General features: G+C 40.0%; 1 protein-coding gene across 1 annotated transcript in view; it reads right to left on the minus strand.

The window, feature by feature from the left end:
- ATP6V0D2 (ATPase H+ transporting V0 subunit d2) overlaps positions 1-16,828 on the minus strand; it is a 45,141-nt gene extending 28,313 nt beyond the window's left edge. The window contains exons 1-2 of the mRNA XM_044245370.1: positions 16,501-16,828; positions 4,544-4,715 (exon numbers count right to left, since the gene is read on the minus strand). Coding sequence (XP_044101305.1) covers positions 4,544-4,715; positions 16,501-16,630 — 302 coding nt within the window. The 5' untranslated portion in view covers positions 16,631-16,828. The remainder of the gene's footprint in view (positions 1-4,543; positions 4,716-16,500) is intronic.
- Positions 16,829-17,682: the final 854 nt, after the last annotated feature.

Raw genomic sequence — 17,682 nt, forward strand, 5'->3', positions numbered from 1 at the left:
GTTCAAAGGATTTACAGATGAGAGAGAGAGAGTATTTAAGTCAAAACATGTCCATTACCAATACCACTAACAATACTGATACCACCCAAATTACGTTTCTACTTTCAATTTTGCCTTAATGTTCTATGCAAGGCTTTGTGACTACCTGTATTCTTATATGTAATTTTTAAACATTGTTAATATTTGGAATTTTAAGTAATTTTATTTTATTTTTTAAAGAGTTTGTTTATTGGGCACCTGGGTGGCTCAGTGGGTTAAAGCCTCTGCCTTCGGCTCAGGTCATGATCCCAGGGTCCTGGGATCGAGCCCCGCATCGGGTTCTCTGCTCAGCAGGGAGCCTGCTTCTTCCTCTCTCTCTCTGCCCCTCTCTGCCTACTTGTGATCTCTGTCTGTCAAATAAAATGAGTAAAATCTAAAAAAAAAAGAGTTTATTTATTAGTGAGAGAAGAGAGCATGAGAGAGGTCAGCAGGAGAAGCAGACTCCCTGCTGAGCAGGGAGCCTGATGTGGGACTCGATCCAGGAACTCCAGGATCATGACCTGAGCCGAAGGCAGTTGCTCAACCAACTGAGCCACCCAGGCACCCCAAGTAATTTTATTTTAGAAACAGCAGATTTTCCTTTTTTAAATTTTATTTATTTATTTTTTCTAAGTGGAGTCCAACTTGGGGCTTGAACTCACGACCTGAGATCAAGAGTTGGATGCTTAACTGACTAAGCCACCCAAGTGCCCCTAGAAACAGAATACATTTTACCTAGATCAACATGGTTGTTTTCTGTGAAATAAGCAAGCTTGCTTAATTAATGCTAAGGCTTCTCCCAGGTTTAAGATTCTATAGTTAGGAAACACTAACCCATGGAGTCATCACATAAGAGGAAACACTAACCAAGTGACTCAGAGTCATTCTTAGAGCTAAAGTACTTCCTAATACATTTTGAGCAAGTTTCTGTCATGTGAGACTCGTCTCTCAATGCAAAAAGTACAAAATGTGGCAGCTTTCTGACTCCATTAAAATTGGACTGTCCTCTATTACTATCATGGGTTAGATTTTCTGAACTCGTCTAAAATCTGAGCAAAAGATGCTTACAAAGCCTATTTCCAACGTTTATTTTATTTTTACTTTAAAATAAAATATTTTTTTTAATCTGTTGATTCGTGACCCAGGCAAGCTGCTGCAATTAACTTTTAGTTTCCTCATCCTCAAAATGGTGAGGATAAGAACTAAGATTTATCAGGTTTATTATTTTTTTTAAAGATTTTATTTACTTATTGACAGAGAGCAAGAAGGGAACACAAGCAGGGGGAGTGGGAGAAGGAGAAGCAGGCCTCCCACTGAGTAGGGAGCCTGATTCACTTCAATCCAGTTGAACTGATCCATTTCCATCCAAGGAACCTGAGGACCATGACCTGAACCAAAGGCAGCACTTAACCACTGAGCCACCCAGGTACCCTGATTTGTCAGCTTTAAAGGAGACAATGTTTGCAAAGCACTTAGCAGAGTCTTGGCATGTAGTAATACTCCATAAATATTGTCCAGTATTTTGATTGTCATTTCTACCTCCACACAGATAGGGCCCTCTTGCCGGTCTGAAGAATCTTTAATGATGTCTCCATAACTACCCTTGTCAGACCTTTTTGCTGGAGGCATTGCAGCTTCGAAAGCCTCTCTCCCAGGCAGTCACTGAAGATTAGATATGAACCCGGAGCTGACTCAGCCTAAGCCCAAGCACTTTGTTCTTCACCCCAACCATTACGAGGAGGTAAGAGTCCTATGAGCAGACCTGGCCTCTTCTTTTGTCTATTTTGCATTTTGCGTTTCTGCTTCAGTTGTATGTATGTATGTATGTATGTATGAAAATATTTTTTAATTAGGCTCCACACCTAACATGGGGATTGAACTCATGAACCCAAGATCGGGAGTCACAATCTCTACTGACTATGCCACCTAGGCACGCCTTCAGATTTGTAAGGCTGGGTCTTGGAGATACCAACACACACACACACACACACACACACACACACACACACCCCTCTCCAATGTGATAAAGCACAATTTCCTTAGCCTGCCATTGAAGACTTGCATTATCTAGCTGGAACTGACTTTTCTAATCTCCTCTCCCTGTTGCTCCCCTACACTTCTGGCGCAGCCCACTCCTGCCCAAACTGACCTGTTATTCACCATGCATGCTATGTCCTTCCCATCTACATGCTTCAACCCCAGATGCTCAGCCTTCTCCCTCATATCCAAATTCCACCCTATTTCCAGGATCAAAAGGAATGTCAGATCTTTGGAAGGCTTCCCAGAATCCTTCCCAAAGAAAGTGCTTGGGCTTCAGACTGAGTAGACCCAAGTTCACACCTGATTTTCATCTCTAACCAGCTGTGTATTTGTGATTCTTTATAAAATCAGCACCTGGGGTCTTGCCAATAAATAAAAACTTAGCCTCTAGCACTGACAGGAGGTCTAATTGCACAAACAAGGTATATAGGCACTAATCACATACCTCAGGTATACCAACGATTACTTCCTGCCTCAAACTATGGTCATCTTTTCTACTTATTTACAGACATGGTATAGGAATAAATGGATAGCTATTGGGGAAAAACAATTTGAGCTAAATCCCTAGTCTTATTCCCTATACTAAAATAAATTCTAGATGAAATAAGGTTTTAAATGTTAAAAATGAAACATCAAAAAAAAAAAGAAAAGAAAAGAAAAAATCAACAATAATGAATGAATGAAATAAAAGGTAAATTTCCCTACAAATTGGGAGTGGAGAAGGACTTTCTAAGCAGTACACAACAATCAGAAGTCAAAAAATGAAAGGATTGATGGGTCTAGCTAGTGAAAAAATTCAATGTTTCTACAGGAAAAAAAAAGCTATAAAAATTAAATCATATCACACTGAGGAAATAATTTTTCAACCTGTATTATGAAGGGCTATCTTTCTTAATTTACAAAGAGCTCTTCCCTATCAAGAAAAACTGCTGAATATATCAATAACAAAAATACAAAGTGTTTGGTCAGGTAGCAAATACACATGATTAGTAACTACAAAATTATTCGATTTTGATAATAAAGAAATATAAATGAAAGCAAAAGATAAAATTTTTAACCTATTGGACAGGGAAAAACTAAAAAGATAATATTCAATCTTGGTAATGGTGTAAGGACACAGGCTTTCTCATGCACTGTTTTGGGGATACGAACTGGTGCCACTTTTGTTGAGTACAACTTAGCAAAATTTACAAAAATAAAAAAAGAACACTCCTTCAATTCACTACTTCCCCTGCTAAAAATGTATCTTAAAAATAAATTCAAGACCTACACAGTAATAGGCTAGTTGCAAAATTTTTTGCATTGGAAAAAAATGAGTTATTTGTTAATAGATTCCTGGTAAATTGAGTCACGATATATATCAAAATGGAATTCTAGGCAGTTGTAAAAAGAATGATATTGACAAGGATATTTCTAAGAAGTACCAGGTGGGAAAAAAGTGTAGAAAGAATATGACCCCATTTGCATAAATTTGAAGTATGGAAGTGGGGTGGGTTGAGTGAGTATCAATGAACATACTCAACTCTAAATATTTTACTAGAAAATACATATGAAATGAAAGCATTTACTTTTGGGGAAAGGAATCGAGTGCAGAAGAAGGGGACATGTGGAACAGAGGAATATTTTTATTTTATACTTTTCTAATCCAGTCTAGGGCCCAGGTCTAGTATACATATCTGTGTATATTACATTGGAATGGTATATACATAATAATCAGCTCATTTACTGTGGACATTTGTTCCCAGCTTATCTATTAGGACAACTGGAGAGGCCCAAAGTTTTGAGCCCTGGACAGGATTTATTAACTGGATTAATAGAAGTACAATTCATTACTATGTGGAAATTCAAGCATTTTTAGAATGAGAATCCTTGACAGTGAGATATTGAAACTACTGGTTATGGAAAGTGAAAAAAGTGAAACATATATAACTATGATGGGAGTTACTTCTGCTGTTGCAAGGGGTAGATATGGTTTTACCAACAACTTTGATGTTTCAGCTCTAGCCTGACAAGTGATCCAAAATGTCACATAGTATTTACTTTCAGTATCAGCAGGCAGAACCTTTTAATAGGACACTTACTATTTTTCTTAAAATGAAAACTGAAACTGAAAACACTTTTTTTAAAAACGAATCTTTAGGCTCAGAGTGGAGTTTGAACTCATGACCTTGAGACCAAGAGTTGCATGCTCTACCGACCAAGCCAGCCAGACAGCCCTGAAACCAGGCCTTTATGTGGAGGCTGCCATCACCTACATAATCATGTTCAGAAATGAATGAAATCTCTTTTCCAACAGTGAATATGTGGCTCCGTGAGTTTATTAGTTGCGAAAATCTGAATGTATTCAAACTTACAAAAAAGAAAAAGGGTTTTAAGCTTCATGCCAGCCTAATGCCCTACCTGTTACGAGGGCATTACTCCTAACTGTTAGGAGTCATTTGCACAATCACACGGGAGATTAATTGGGCTTCCTGCTACCACTTACGTCATGTACGTAAAAAATGTGCTCAGGGGTTCCAGGGAATGATTCCGGAAATATTCAAATTCTCTGCATAGCTTTTTCCTCATCTCCGTGTCAATTTTGGAAACAGTAAGTGGATTTGTTTCATTAGCCAAGAAGTTGCCATAGTCAGTGGTCTGGAGATGAATTTTCACATCTGAAAATTAAATGAAACCTCAAAATCAGATTAAAGTTTGAACATGCATACATAGCTTTTGCAACATTAATTGAATTTATTGTGACTTTATGATAAATGTATATTAAATTATTATTATCTTATTAGATGTGTATGCCTATGTATGATTTAGCCTTGAGTGTCACTCTCTAAAGCAATAAAAAATTCAGTGTTAGTACAGATATTCTAGTACAACAACTACAAACTCAGTTATCAAAACAATCTAGAACTATTTAATACAGTTGAAAAGAACACTAACAACCACCTAGTCCTAAGTTTACCTGAGCCTGTTGTAGTCATTTGGGACTAGCTGCTCAGAAAGCTGTTGAGAAGAATCCTAAAGCTTCACCTTGGCTTGATGGAAACAAGAAATTTATTAGTAATATTTACCATGGGTACGAGAGGTGGAATGGGCAATCAATAATATCCTTTTAGTATAGATGCAGAAATTGAGTCTCAGTGGGGACTAAGTGGTAGAGTTGTAGAGAAATAAGTCTTGAATTGGGAGATGGCTCTCCTTACTCTTAAAATCCAACATCATTTCCAGAAGACCACACCAGGCATCCTGTAAATGCCAATGTTTTTCAATGCCAGGTAAGTGCTGAAGCATTGCGTGGGATAGGAGGAGAGGTAAGAAATGAAGTTAGACCAGTAAGCAGGAGGTTGTCCCCAGGAACAGGGGCCTTGGCCCTGGCGTGGCTTTCTTTTTATCCTGAGGCTTACCGGGAGCCCTTGTTGGCTATGAACTGATTGCTGCATTGGCTGATCAGACGGTGAATTTGCAATTAGGCCCTCAAGTGATTGTAAAGTATCTGAGAGATTCAAAGGACAGGCATGTTTCCTTAGTACCTGGAGAAGATTATGCACTGAAATATTCTTTATCTGACTGCAGAATTTACTAGTTCAAGTACTTATTTAATTAATTTAATTTTTAAAAAGTACATACTTTTTTTGGGGAGGGCATGTCTTGTTTGGCTTTTCTTTTGGCAGCTCAGATTTTTTATACAGTTTGACAGTTTGCTTTCTCAGCACTGAGGAATATTTGCCAACAGAAGAAACACAAATGTTATTTCTTTCAAAACCATGGTATTTTGCTCATGCGGCATATGTTTCTTTTAAGCAAAATAACTTCCAAACCTTTCAGCTGCCAGTGAGATCCTGAAATTCAATGTCTCAAGTGTTTCAGACCCCATAGCAATCATGTAATACTTTAATCAATGGAAAGGCAAATGAAATAGAAGGAACCTTTTTTCCCCAGCACCAAAACAATCCAAAGGACCCTTGCATTGAGATTCTCAGAGAATCTCAAAATCTGAAATGTTTGCTCTGAGATGGTAACAGACTGCTAATAATATCAACAATGCTTATAGTTGTATAGTTTTCAAAATGGGCTCACGTAATTTTTTCTTTGCGTTTCCCCAAGCGCTTATTTAAATAGGTATGTAATAAAAAGGACGCTGTGGTCAAATAAATTTGGAATAAACGGGCTTCTTAGCTGTAGGAACACATTACTTTGAGTGATTTTTGAAAAGAGTATGTTCAGAACCTCCCAAGCCACTAGGAAACAATGAAGCCACCACAGAGCACACTTTGGAAAATTACACCACTTTTTTATCCAGAGAAGTGACGTTTTTTCTTTTTTATTCAAATGAGGAAATGGAATGTTTTCCAAACTGGGATCACTACCAACTGAATCAATTTAATAGGTCCCAAAGGGCAAAGAATGGAAGTATTAGATTAAGCCATTATAACAATATGAGCATATAACACAGCGTAGCACCCACATATGTGCATGTGTGTCTATGGGGCAGCATAAAAATGTGTCCTCTGTGGCTTGCAGTCACTAGGGTCAGTGAATTCTTGGAGATCACTTGGTTAGTGAGGTAGGTTGAGGCTCTGGGACATCATGATTATCTTCTACTAACTTGTTGGTCAGATTAGTTTTAGAAAATGGTAATTTTTTTTTTTTTTCCCCCTGTGCAGCTTCCAGTCTGGGGCTCTCTCTAAAAGTGAACATCCAAACCTTTCACACTCCAGGTAGGTTTTATGCCAAGGAAACACCTTCGAGAAGAACCCACAAGGGGTGTTTTCCTTGAGCCATCCCCCCCCTTTTCCCTACACCCTGCAGGCGCTGAACTTTAGAAGTTACCTGGCTTTTCTGAACTCTGTTTCTTCACCTATCAGATGGATACAGAATCCATGCTTTCGGGTTGATGTGGGGATTAAACAAGTGGAGGTAAGTGAAGAGCCAGCACTCCTATGGAGGAGCTACTCCATAATGTTACCTTTTCTCTTCTCCCTTTTACCCACCTACCTCAGCGATAATCTGATTCAGCTGGCTAAAGACTTTGGTTCTTACTGTCTACACCAGAATATTCTCAGCGAATACACTGGCATCAGCCATCAGATCTTGTAATTACTCGGATTTTAATACATATACCAATTTCTGTAAAACCAGGACGTCTCCCTCCATTTTTGCTTAATTTACTGCCTTTCTTACGGTGATAAAGCTTCAAGTCCTTTTTGGTGCTTTCTTACTCCCAATCCCTTGCACTGTTCTCTATTGCCCTCTCTGGTTTCCACTCCACGTGCCCCTGGTTTAGAATGGCCACCTGACATCAAGATTACTACCGTGAGCTCTTAAATTGAATCTCCCAAGCTCCCTTCTCCTCATGCACTCCCTGCCTCAAATTCAATCTTTCCTAAGAATTATTTGGAATCTTGGAGTCACTGACAGTTGTAGGCAGATTAAAAAGGCCTTTGCTAAATTTGTAATGTTTTACTAGTGACAGAATGGCGCTCATGGACATTATCTCTTAACTTGAGCAAATATTCCCATTTCATAGATGAAGAAACTGAGGCCCAGAGAAGTATGTTTATGTTTTCTATGCTTGCAAGTACTTGACTGAAGATTCAGTCATGCCTCTTGGCCTCATTCATTTTCCTAAAGCTCCACAATCAGATCTCCAAGGTCCTTCAAGATTCTTTTCCCAGCCTAAATTCCGGCCTTATCTTCAGGTATTCTAGTACTGCAGCCAAACTGGTTTACTCCTCACCCATATGCTTTTATTTAAATACAGGAATCTGTAGTTCATTAATTTTCCCTCCTGGCCCAGAACGCCCAGCCACCTCAACACTGTTTGCTAACATCTCACTGGCATCTTCCTAGCTTATAGCCCTGGAGATCTACTTTGCTTTTGAATATATGTTTGATCTATAGGTTTAAAATGTTCTTGTATTTTAGAAGTTTTATTGTTTTTACTTATTTATGATATCTTCTCAACTACAGAGCTGTTTAGGGAGTGCATAATATTTTGTTTATCATATTCTTTACGTCGCCCAATACAATTTTTATCACATAGATTAGCTTCAAATATTAGTAGGTTTAATTTTTCTTTTTTTTTTTTAAAAGATTTTATTTATTTATTTGTCAGAGAGTGAGCACAGGCAGACAGAGTGGCAGGCAGAGGCAGAGGTTCGAGAAGCAGGCTCCCCGCCGGGCAAGGAGCCGGATATGGGACTCTGGGATCACGACCTGAGCCAAATGCAGCCGCTTAACCAACTAAGCCACCCACGCGTCCCAGTAGATTTTAATTTCTGATTAAAACCTAGGACCTTGGGGTTCCTGGCTGGCTCAGTCAGTTAAATGTCTGCCTTTAGCTCAGGTCATGATCCTCATGATCAAGTCCCACATCGGAGTCTCTGCTCAGTCAGGGGTCTGCTTCTCCCGCTCTCTCTGCCACTTCCCCCTGCTTGGGCTCCCTCTCTCTCTTTCTCATACACTCTCTCAAATAAATAAATAAAATCTTAAAAACAAACAAACAAAACACACACACACAACAATAGGGGCAACGGGTTGGCTCAGAGGGTTAAGCCTCTGCCTTTGGCTCAGGTCATGATCTCAGGGTCCTGGGATTGAGCCCTGCATCGGGCTCTCTGCTCAGCAGGGAGCTGCTCCCCCCCCACCCCGCCTGCCTGCTTGTGCTCTCTCTCTCGCTCTCTGTGTGTCAAATAAATAAATAAAATCTTAAAAAAAACCACAAACAAAAAACCCCAAAAAACCCAAAACAACAAAACACCTAGGGCCATATAGCACTTCATTATATAATTCCATGCATGTTATCAGGATTGAAACTCCTCATTCTGGCTCTTATGCACCAAACAGGTGCTCTCTGAAGAACACAATCAGCTACATAGGACCATATTTGAAACACCATTAATCATAACTATGAGATGGGAAGAATTATTTCAGGAATTCAAAAGTCTAGCAAAAGAGGGAAAACTAGTTCTTGTTGTATACACACAGTTGTTCAGGGAGGGGATTATGAATTCCTAGGAATTCTTATGATTAGCAGTTTACAAAACATTTTCAGAAATTTCTGATGCTCCTGATAACTGGGAGTTAGGCCAGGGAGATATAATCTAAGTATCAGATAAGAAAACACCATGTTAAAAGTTAAGCAGTCTGGCTTAATATCCTACAGCCAGAGAGTGGAATTGCTAGGACTTGAACCCAAACACGTATACTTTTCTAATTGAGTTTTCAGATTCTTTCTATGTGCAAAACATAGTCTTAGGGCCGGGGAACTAGGACAGTAAAGTAGACAGTCTCTACTCCTTTTTTAAAAAAATGGATATTTCTTTTTAAAATTTCAGCTTTACTGAAGTGCATCTGACAAATAAAACTGTAAGGTATTTCAAGTATACATCTGATATACGTATACAACATCAAAGTACCCCCCCCAACCTATCTGACACTTCAGTGGCCTCACATACTGATACTTTCTGCCCTTAAAGAAGCTTGTAACACAGAAGGAGATAGATTCATTTATTAGTTTATGAGTTAAGTCCTTAACTGTTAATTCAGGGTGCGAGATAGTCAAGCAAGACAAATGTACACCCCCGGTATGACACATCTATACAAATGTCACAGAATCAGGTCCTTCATAAGGTACAACAGAGTATGAAGTTAGGGGTTGTCAACTGCACCCCAACACGTCTGCAGTAGGAAACGATTTACAGAGGAAGTAACCTGAATGGAGACTGGAAAGAGGAATGAGTGTCCTCTAGGCAAACAGGATAGAGAATGGAATTTGTGACTGAAGGAAGAACTTTACAAAAGGTAGAAGGGTTCTGAGGAAATGCTCGCAAGGTAGAGATCAGCAAGACTCCTCCACCCTTTTGAGCCAAGGGTGAAGTTGATCCTGCCTGATGAAAGCCATTGAAGTATTTCTGAACAGGAAAGTGACGGCATTGGATATGCATTTTTAATACAAGGTGGAAAAGTGCTATAATTAGAGGCACAGGTAGTATTTAAGGGAGCATGAAGAAAGTTCTTTGAGTTAAGTCTTCCTCCTATATATATATATTTTTCCCTTAAAAATAGATAGTAGGTATAAATATAGGTAAAAAGTGAAAGGTCGCCTAAACTTGTCAACCACCGCTGCCCACTCACTCCTAGGTGCAGGTAATTACTATTTTTAGTTTCTGTTGGATCCTTTCAGTATCTAGACCATCATATAGAAAATGTATTTTTAAATTTATCTGCCTTTTTACTAAAGAGTACTATACCACACATAGTTCTTCCCGTTGCTTTCCTCCCTTAATAGAGCTTGGTGGTCTTTCCATAACAGTCCTCTTAAGGGGGTATCCTCGTGACTTTTTTTTTTTTTCCTTTAATAGCTGCAGAATATTCTGTTATGTGAATGTTACATAATTTGTTTAATCAGTTCCCTGCAGATGGACATTTGATTTGCTTCCATCGTTTGCTATTCTTTTTTTTTTTTTTTAAAGATTTTATTTATTTATTTGACAGAGAGAGATCACAAGCAGGCAGAGAGAGGAGGAAGCAGGCTCCCTGCTGAGTAGAGAGTCTGATGTGGGGCTCAATCCCAGGACCCTGAGATCATGACCTGAGCAGAGGGCAGCAGCTCAACCCACTGAGCCACCCAGGCGCCCCCCCATCGTTTGCTATTCTAAACAATGCTATATGAAATCCTAGGCCAAGTGTATATGCCTTTGGAATTTTGATAGGTATTGCCCAAATTGCCCCCATTAAGAGTTCTTATTTTCAATATTTCTCCAGAGTGGGAGCCCTTTTAGGGCAGGGATTATATCTTGTTTAGTTATACTTCCTCAACTCTAGCTAGAAATGCTTAACATGTTGTTAAATTAATTACTACTGGAAAAGAAAGAAGGTCGTGCCCCCTAAAGGTACGTAATTGTTAGTACGATAGAATCAGAGTCCCTCATCCCCTTTTAAAAAAATATAGCAGAGAGGACAAAGGAAAGGTTCAATCCACAGAGCCAGCAGACACTTCTCACCAAGTATTTTAGAAAATACCAAGTACTAAATTCTAGAGCTCTAAAGTGTTAACTTGACCATCTTGTCTTTTTTGAAGAGGAACGAATATTTAACAGTCTTATTTGTCATTTAAAAAATTCTAATGGGGGCACCTGGGTGGCTCAGTGCGTTAAAGCTTGTCTTCAGCTCAGGTCATGATCTCAGGGTCCTGGCTGGGGGCAAGCCTACTTCCTCCTCTTTCCCTCTCTGCCTGCCTCTCTGCTTATTTGTGATCTCTGTCTGTCAAAGAGATAAATAAAATCTTAAAAAAAAGGGCACTTGGGTGGCTCAGTGGGTTAAAGCCTCTGCCTTCGGCTCTGGTCATGATCCCAGGGTCCTGAGATAGAGCCCCGCATCGGGCTCTCTGCTGGGCGGGAAGCCTGCTTCCCCCATCTCTCTCTGCCTGTCTCTCTGCCTACTTGTGATCTCTCTCTCTGTCAAATAAAATCTTTAAAAAAAAAAAAATCTTAAAAAAAAATTCTAATGAAAATAGCCATATTGCCATCAAAAGAAATGGAAAAAATGCATGTTATTAAGTGAGAGAAGCCAATATGAAAAGGGTGCATGCTGTATAATTCTAACTATACCACGTTCTGGAATAGGCAAAACTATGAGACAGTAAAAAGACTGGTGATGGTCAGAGTAGGGTTGGGAAAGTGGAATGAACAGGTCGGACAGAGTACTTTTAGGGCAGTGAAAGTACTTTGTATAATACCATAATGACAGATACATGTCATTATCTATTTGTCCAAACCCATAGTGTGTAACACCAAGAGTGAACCACAAGGTAAACTATGGACTCTGAGTATTATGATGCATCAGTGCAAATTCATCGATTATAACAAATGCACCCCTAGGCTGTGGTGGGGAATGCTGACAATGGTGAGGCTGCGTGGGTGTAGAGGCCGGGGATGTACAGGAAATCTGGGTACTTTCTCCTCAACTTTGCTGTTAGCTTAAAAAGTTGCTCTAAAAAAACAAAGTCTTAATTCTTAAAAAAAAGTGTAAATTCTCTAAAAGAGTATTTCATGTCCTTTTAGCATTATTATTTCGCTGCAAAGTCACTTTTAAAGGTTTTCAAGTTTCCATATGGTACAGAGTTCTAGCACTACCAGTGGGACGTGCCATGTGCACTAGCCTTGCTCTTTTGTCTCTGGGAAGGACTGAGTCACTGAGTGTCTTAGCAACTGATTCAGGTCACTGTGAGTCAGGGGCAGACCTTGGAACAGATGAGTATTTCTGATCACACCGGCACAATTATATACGCAGTTAAGCACAAGAATGAATTCTAGGACGTTTCAAAGCTTTGCTAGACAATCTTCATTTTCTCTTCTAAATTTACCTGAAATCATATGTATTCTTTCTAAGTAATTCTAAAATAATTTGTCAGTATCAGAACACTTCTGAAGTCTAGAGAACGTGAAAAGACTAAAGGCAAATTTAATCTTTGCTACGTTAGCTTTTCTTTTGCAGAGAGCGTCTGTGTCAACACAGGGTGCCACAGCGACAGTCTTACCTACTCTTCTTCATCCATTCCTGGTACAAGGCATGTTTTGTGCAAATGTAAATAGAAATCCCAAAGTCCTTAACATCTGCTCCAATAAATGACCTTGATTTCTTCTCTCCAAGTCTCTCTTTTTTTTTAAAAAAAGATTTATTTATTTATTTATTTATTTGACAGAGAGAGAGAGAGAGAGAGATTACAAGCAGACAGAGAGAGAGGGGCAAGCAGGCTCTCTGCTGAGCAGGGAGCCGGATGCGGGGCTCGATCCCAGGACCCTGAGATCATGACCTGAGCCAAAGGCAGAGGCTTAACCCACTAAGCCACCCAGGAGCCCCTCCAACTTTCTTTATTTTATTTTTAAGTGATCTCTACAGCCAATAAGGGGCGTGAACTTAAGAAGCCCAAGATCAAGAGTCCCATGTTTTACTGATTTAGCCAGCCTGCTGCCCCTCTTCTCAATTTTCGAGAAATCCAGCTCAGGAGGCGGTTGGGTTTCTCTCAGCACATTTGCATATGCAACAGTTGCATTGCTTTTCACAAGTTATTTCCCAACATCCTATGGAATAATCAGTAGAGCAGACCTTATTATGTTCTTTATCAAAATGGAGCTGGGGTGCCTGGTGGCTCGGCTGTTAAGTGTCTGTCTTAGGCTCAAGTCATGATCCCGGAGTCCTTGGATCCAGCCCAGCACAGGGCTCTCTGCTTGGCAGGGAATCCACTTCTCCCTCTCCCTCTGCCTCTGCCTGCCACTCCCTCTTCCTACGCTCTCCCTCTGTCTATCAAATAAATAAATAGAATCTTAAAAAAAAAATGGTATCAACATAGACAATAATCATTTATTTTCAGTTCATGCTCAGGAGACATGGACATTTTAGTGGAAAAGGAGATGCGGATATGCCTGCACCCCTTGACTAGAGCGTCAGACCGGCCGCGACCATTTTAAGCATCGGTGTGCTCAACTGTCACCTGCAGACGTGAAATCCTTATTTAGATTTCTTTTCTCAGCAGCCATTAGAACGTGCGGCTAATGACTCACACACATGATATCCCTGGGAGTCTCCAAACAGACTGGCACACAGATTCAAACATAGTTGTGAAATGAATGGTTGAAAAAAATACATTATTAGGAGGGAAGTAAGATAAAAGCTGAGGCACAAGGACAAGAAAGCAATGGTGTAGGTGCCAGGGTTTCTTAAGAGGGCGCAGGGATGGCTCTGGGTGGTCCGTGACCCCTGATAGTACATGGAAAATTCTGTATGCATGCACCTCTGTATTTTCTAAGAAGATTCTTTCGTCAGGTCTTCAAAAGGGTCTGAAACCCTTTTTTTTCTCCCAAATTGAAGCAGAGGGTTCTTTAGTGAGTTGGCTAAACGTGATTTCGTATCACATTTTATGTATTGTTTGTGTTAAAATTTGCATTCTTTAGCTCATTTAAAAGCTTGGCTGGAGGTGCCTGGCTGGCCCAGTTAGCGAAGCTCAGACTCCTGGCCTTGGGGTCATGAGTTCAAGCCCCACGTTGGGCGTAGAGATGACTTAAATAAATAAACTTTAAAAAATTAAAAAAAGTAAAAGCTTGACTGACAACTAAGTACAATTCTTTCACGTGGCTTCTGTTAGAAACACTCATTCTTCCCTGCATTCATTCACTGTTTATACTTCAGTTTAAGTCCATTTTCTCTTTTTATTCAAGTATAGCTGACATACATTGTATTAGTTACAGGTTTAGGACGCAGTGATTCCACAAGTATACACCCTTATGAAATGTTCACCGCAGTAATTGTAGTTACTATCTATCACACTATGAAGTTACCACCATACTTGCACAGATTTTCTGTACACGATTCACATTCTCCAGTCACCAAACTCCTCATTTAATAAGCTGATGTGATTTAGAGGTTGGAATTATATTGTGATTATTTGCAGCTAACAGAACTACTTATCATCTGAAGGATTTTTCTAGCCGCCTCCACTGCTAGGGAAAGGAGAGCATCTACCTCAGACTGACCAGGTCTGCCTTAACTCTGGCCCTAACTGCTCAGAACCACAAACAAGTGACCCAAGACCCCCAGCCTCTGCCAAGACACCTTCAGGTTTGTTTTGTTTTGTTTTTGCTTTTAACGCCCTTCCTAGCAGTTTTCATCCATATTGCTTCCCTGTTTTCTCTAGAATAATCTTGTGGTCTTGAAGCATCTGTTGATTTTATAAGTACATTTCAAAATGAACTAGTGTAGCTGTTTCTATAATAAAAATACTGTATTACAGATGTGAAATCTTTGGTGAAGTTTTGAAAATATTGTAGCTTAAAGATGATTTCCAGAATAAAGGGAGAAATGGGGAGGTATAAGTCAATAGGTATGAAGTTTCAAAACACAAGGTAAATAAGTCCCAGAGAGCTACTGTACAGCATACAGAAAGTAGTTAATACACACACACACACTCTCTCTCTCTCTCTCTCTCAAACACACACACACACACACACACAATCGCGCGCGCGCGCGCGCCACAAAATAACAGAGGGCAGGAAGAAACTTTTGTAGGTCATGGATAGATTTATGGCATTGATGATGCTGATGGTTTCATGGAGGTATACTTACCTCTAATCTCATCAGGTTGCATACATTAAATATATACAGTTTTATGTCTGTCAATCATACTTCAATAAAGTGCTTTAAAAAAGTATTTTCCATTTACATAGTGCTTCCTGGTTTCTAATGTATCTCTTAGGTATTACTTCATTTATTTCTCCAAACAAAGCAAGCAAAGCAGACATTACCATTGCATTTTACAAGTAAGGACTCAGCCTCAGGGGCCAGGAGCCTTAGCTCACCCTACCTAGATAGGGCAGAGGTCAAGGTCAGTACTTTTGAATACAGAGCTGGCCTCACCACCCACCCATCTCTTGGCTTTTTCCTGAAGCTTCAGTTAAAGAGATCAAATAAAACTCCTATCAATATATACTGAGAAACTGGGTATAGAATAAAATTTTCTAGCCCAAGTTTCTTATCATTTGGTGGGGGGACATTCACCCCTGGGCACTTTGACTAAGTCTTTCTGCAAATATTATTTATAAATAATGAAATGAAAATACATACAATTACAAAGTAAAAACAGTATGTTAAACTATGGTTATCAAGATGTTTTAAGATGTTGGGTTTGAACATCCTGCTCTCGATTTTGGCTCTGGTCACGATCTCAGGGTGAAATCCAGCCCCGCCCAGAGACTGCTTAAGATTCCCTCCCTCTCCCTCTGTACCTCCCCCTTCTCTTGCACCTGTGCTCTCTCTCAAAAAAATAAAAATAAAAAAAAAAAAAACAAAGCATGACATAGTACTTCTTTCTTAAGAGATTAAATACAAAGATTAAAGAATAAGTGCAATACTGGGGTGCCTGGGTGGCTCAGTGGGTTAAGCCTCTGCCTTCGGCTCAGGTCATGATCTCGGGTTTCTGGGACTGAGCCCTGCATTGGACTCTCTGCTCGGAAGAAAGCCCGTTTCCCTCTCTCTCTCTCTGCCTTCCTCTCTGCCTACTTGTGATCTCTCTCTCTAATTTAAAAAAAAAAAAAAAGTTAATATCTAGTATAATTGTGAAACCGTGAAATTATGATATTTCAAAATATCTGCAAGAATTGTACAGAGATATGAAAATATCGAATTTTTACTGTTTGTTGACAAAGTACTAACCACTGTGATTTGTTGCCTCCATTCATAATAAAAAGAAATGCTGAAATTTTACTTAGAGAAAACTGAAAAGCAAGATGTAATTTTTTTTTTCCCCCATCCAAGTTCATGGATCCCTGAAGTCTGGACCCAGGGAATAAGAACCTGTTCTGGGCTCTCAGGCCATGGGAACACAGTCCCTTCTCCATGCTTCCAATGAGCAGCATCATTTCCCTTTTCCCCCTTGTAAACGGAAGCACATACCTTCCAGGGTCTCACACTGGACCAGGTTGATGTAGTCCTGCTGGGTCAGGAGGCTGGCTTTGCACCCTCGCACCAGGCCTTCCAGGTAGCCATGGTCCACGTTAAAGTAGAACTCGGCGCCCTCAAGCATGGGGAAAGAGATCCCAGTCAATTTGGGGTGAAGCAGCTTTGGCTGCCGGTTTGCTCCTGAAACCCTCTTCTAGTCTGGAAAAAAGTAGTAGTGGCAGTTATCAGGAAAAAAATCTATCAGCTGAGAGTCAGGGTTTTCGTGACTAGTTTCCTCTGGTTTCTGCCACTTTCAACAGCATGCTCGTCCCTGTTTTCACAGCAACAGTGAGTCAGCGAGATAAGTCCAATAAACCCAAAGCAAACCGCCACAGAGAGAAGTGGAGTAGGAGAGAGGGAGGGTCAGGTCTCTGCTCTTTCCCTTGCAGGGGAGCTGGTCCCCTCCCAGCTTTGCCATTGCAAGTCCTGAAACACCTGAAGCCTCTGTGAACATACCTCTCCCCATGTGAGCTTTGGAGCTTTTCCATTGTGAATTGCATTTGTCCTGAATTTCTTGAGGACAAAGGGAGGGCTTTTTTCTCTTTTTAAAAATTATGTTTTGTAAATAGATCTGTTGGGAACAGGCAGTTGGAAGAATCCTGAGAAGCTAATTCAGCAATGCAGTTGTTTATAAAATAAATGTTTAGTAATGTCTTAACACTGCTATAGCTGATAGCTCTTAACCCCCCTCATCCACCCTCCCCCGCTCCCGCCCCCCCCCAGCCCCTGCCCCCAGCCCCAAGTCTGGGAGCTGAGCCCAGAAAGATATCCTGGAGGCAAATACACAGAGCTGTGATTCTATAAGTCTCTACCTTTACAAAATTGGACACCGTTCATAAGGCACTCTTTATTTTCTTTTCCCATTTAAATCTCACAATCACTAGAACATGTATCTGGGCAGATAATATTATTACCCGAATCACAGATAAGAAACCAGATCTTAGAATCTGTGAGACAGCTCAAAGTACACAGGTGGTAATACAGTACGTATTTAATTAAGCCAGGACAATTACTGAGTTTCATGCTCCAAAAAGAGTGCTTGTTCTCTCCTATACTTAGCTCAAAAATTGTGTCAAATATCCTGAATGCTATTTTACATATACAGTGTTTCACTTTCATATATATTGTGTCAAATTC

This window comes from Neovison vison, chromosome 4 (genome assembly GCF_020171115.1).
Source record: "Neovison vison isolate M4711 chromosome 4, ASM_NN_V1, whole genome shotgun sequence".
NCBI classification, from domain to species: Eukaryota; Metazoa; Chordata; class Mammalia; order Carnivora; family Mustelidae; genus Neogale; species Neogale vison.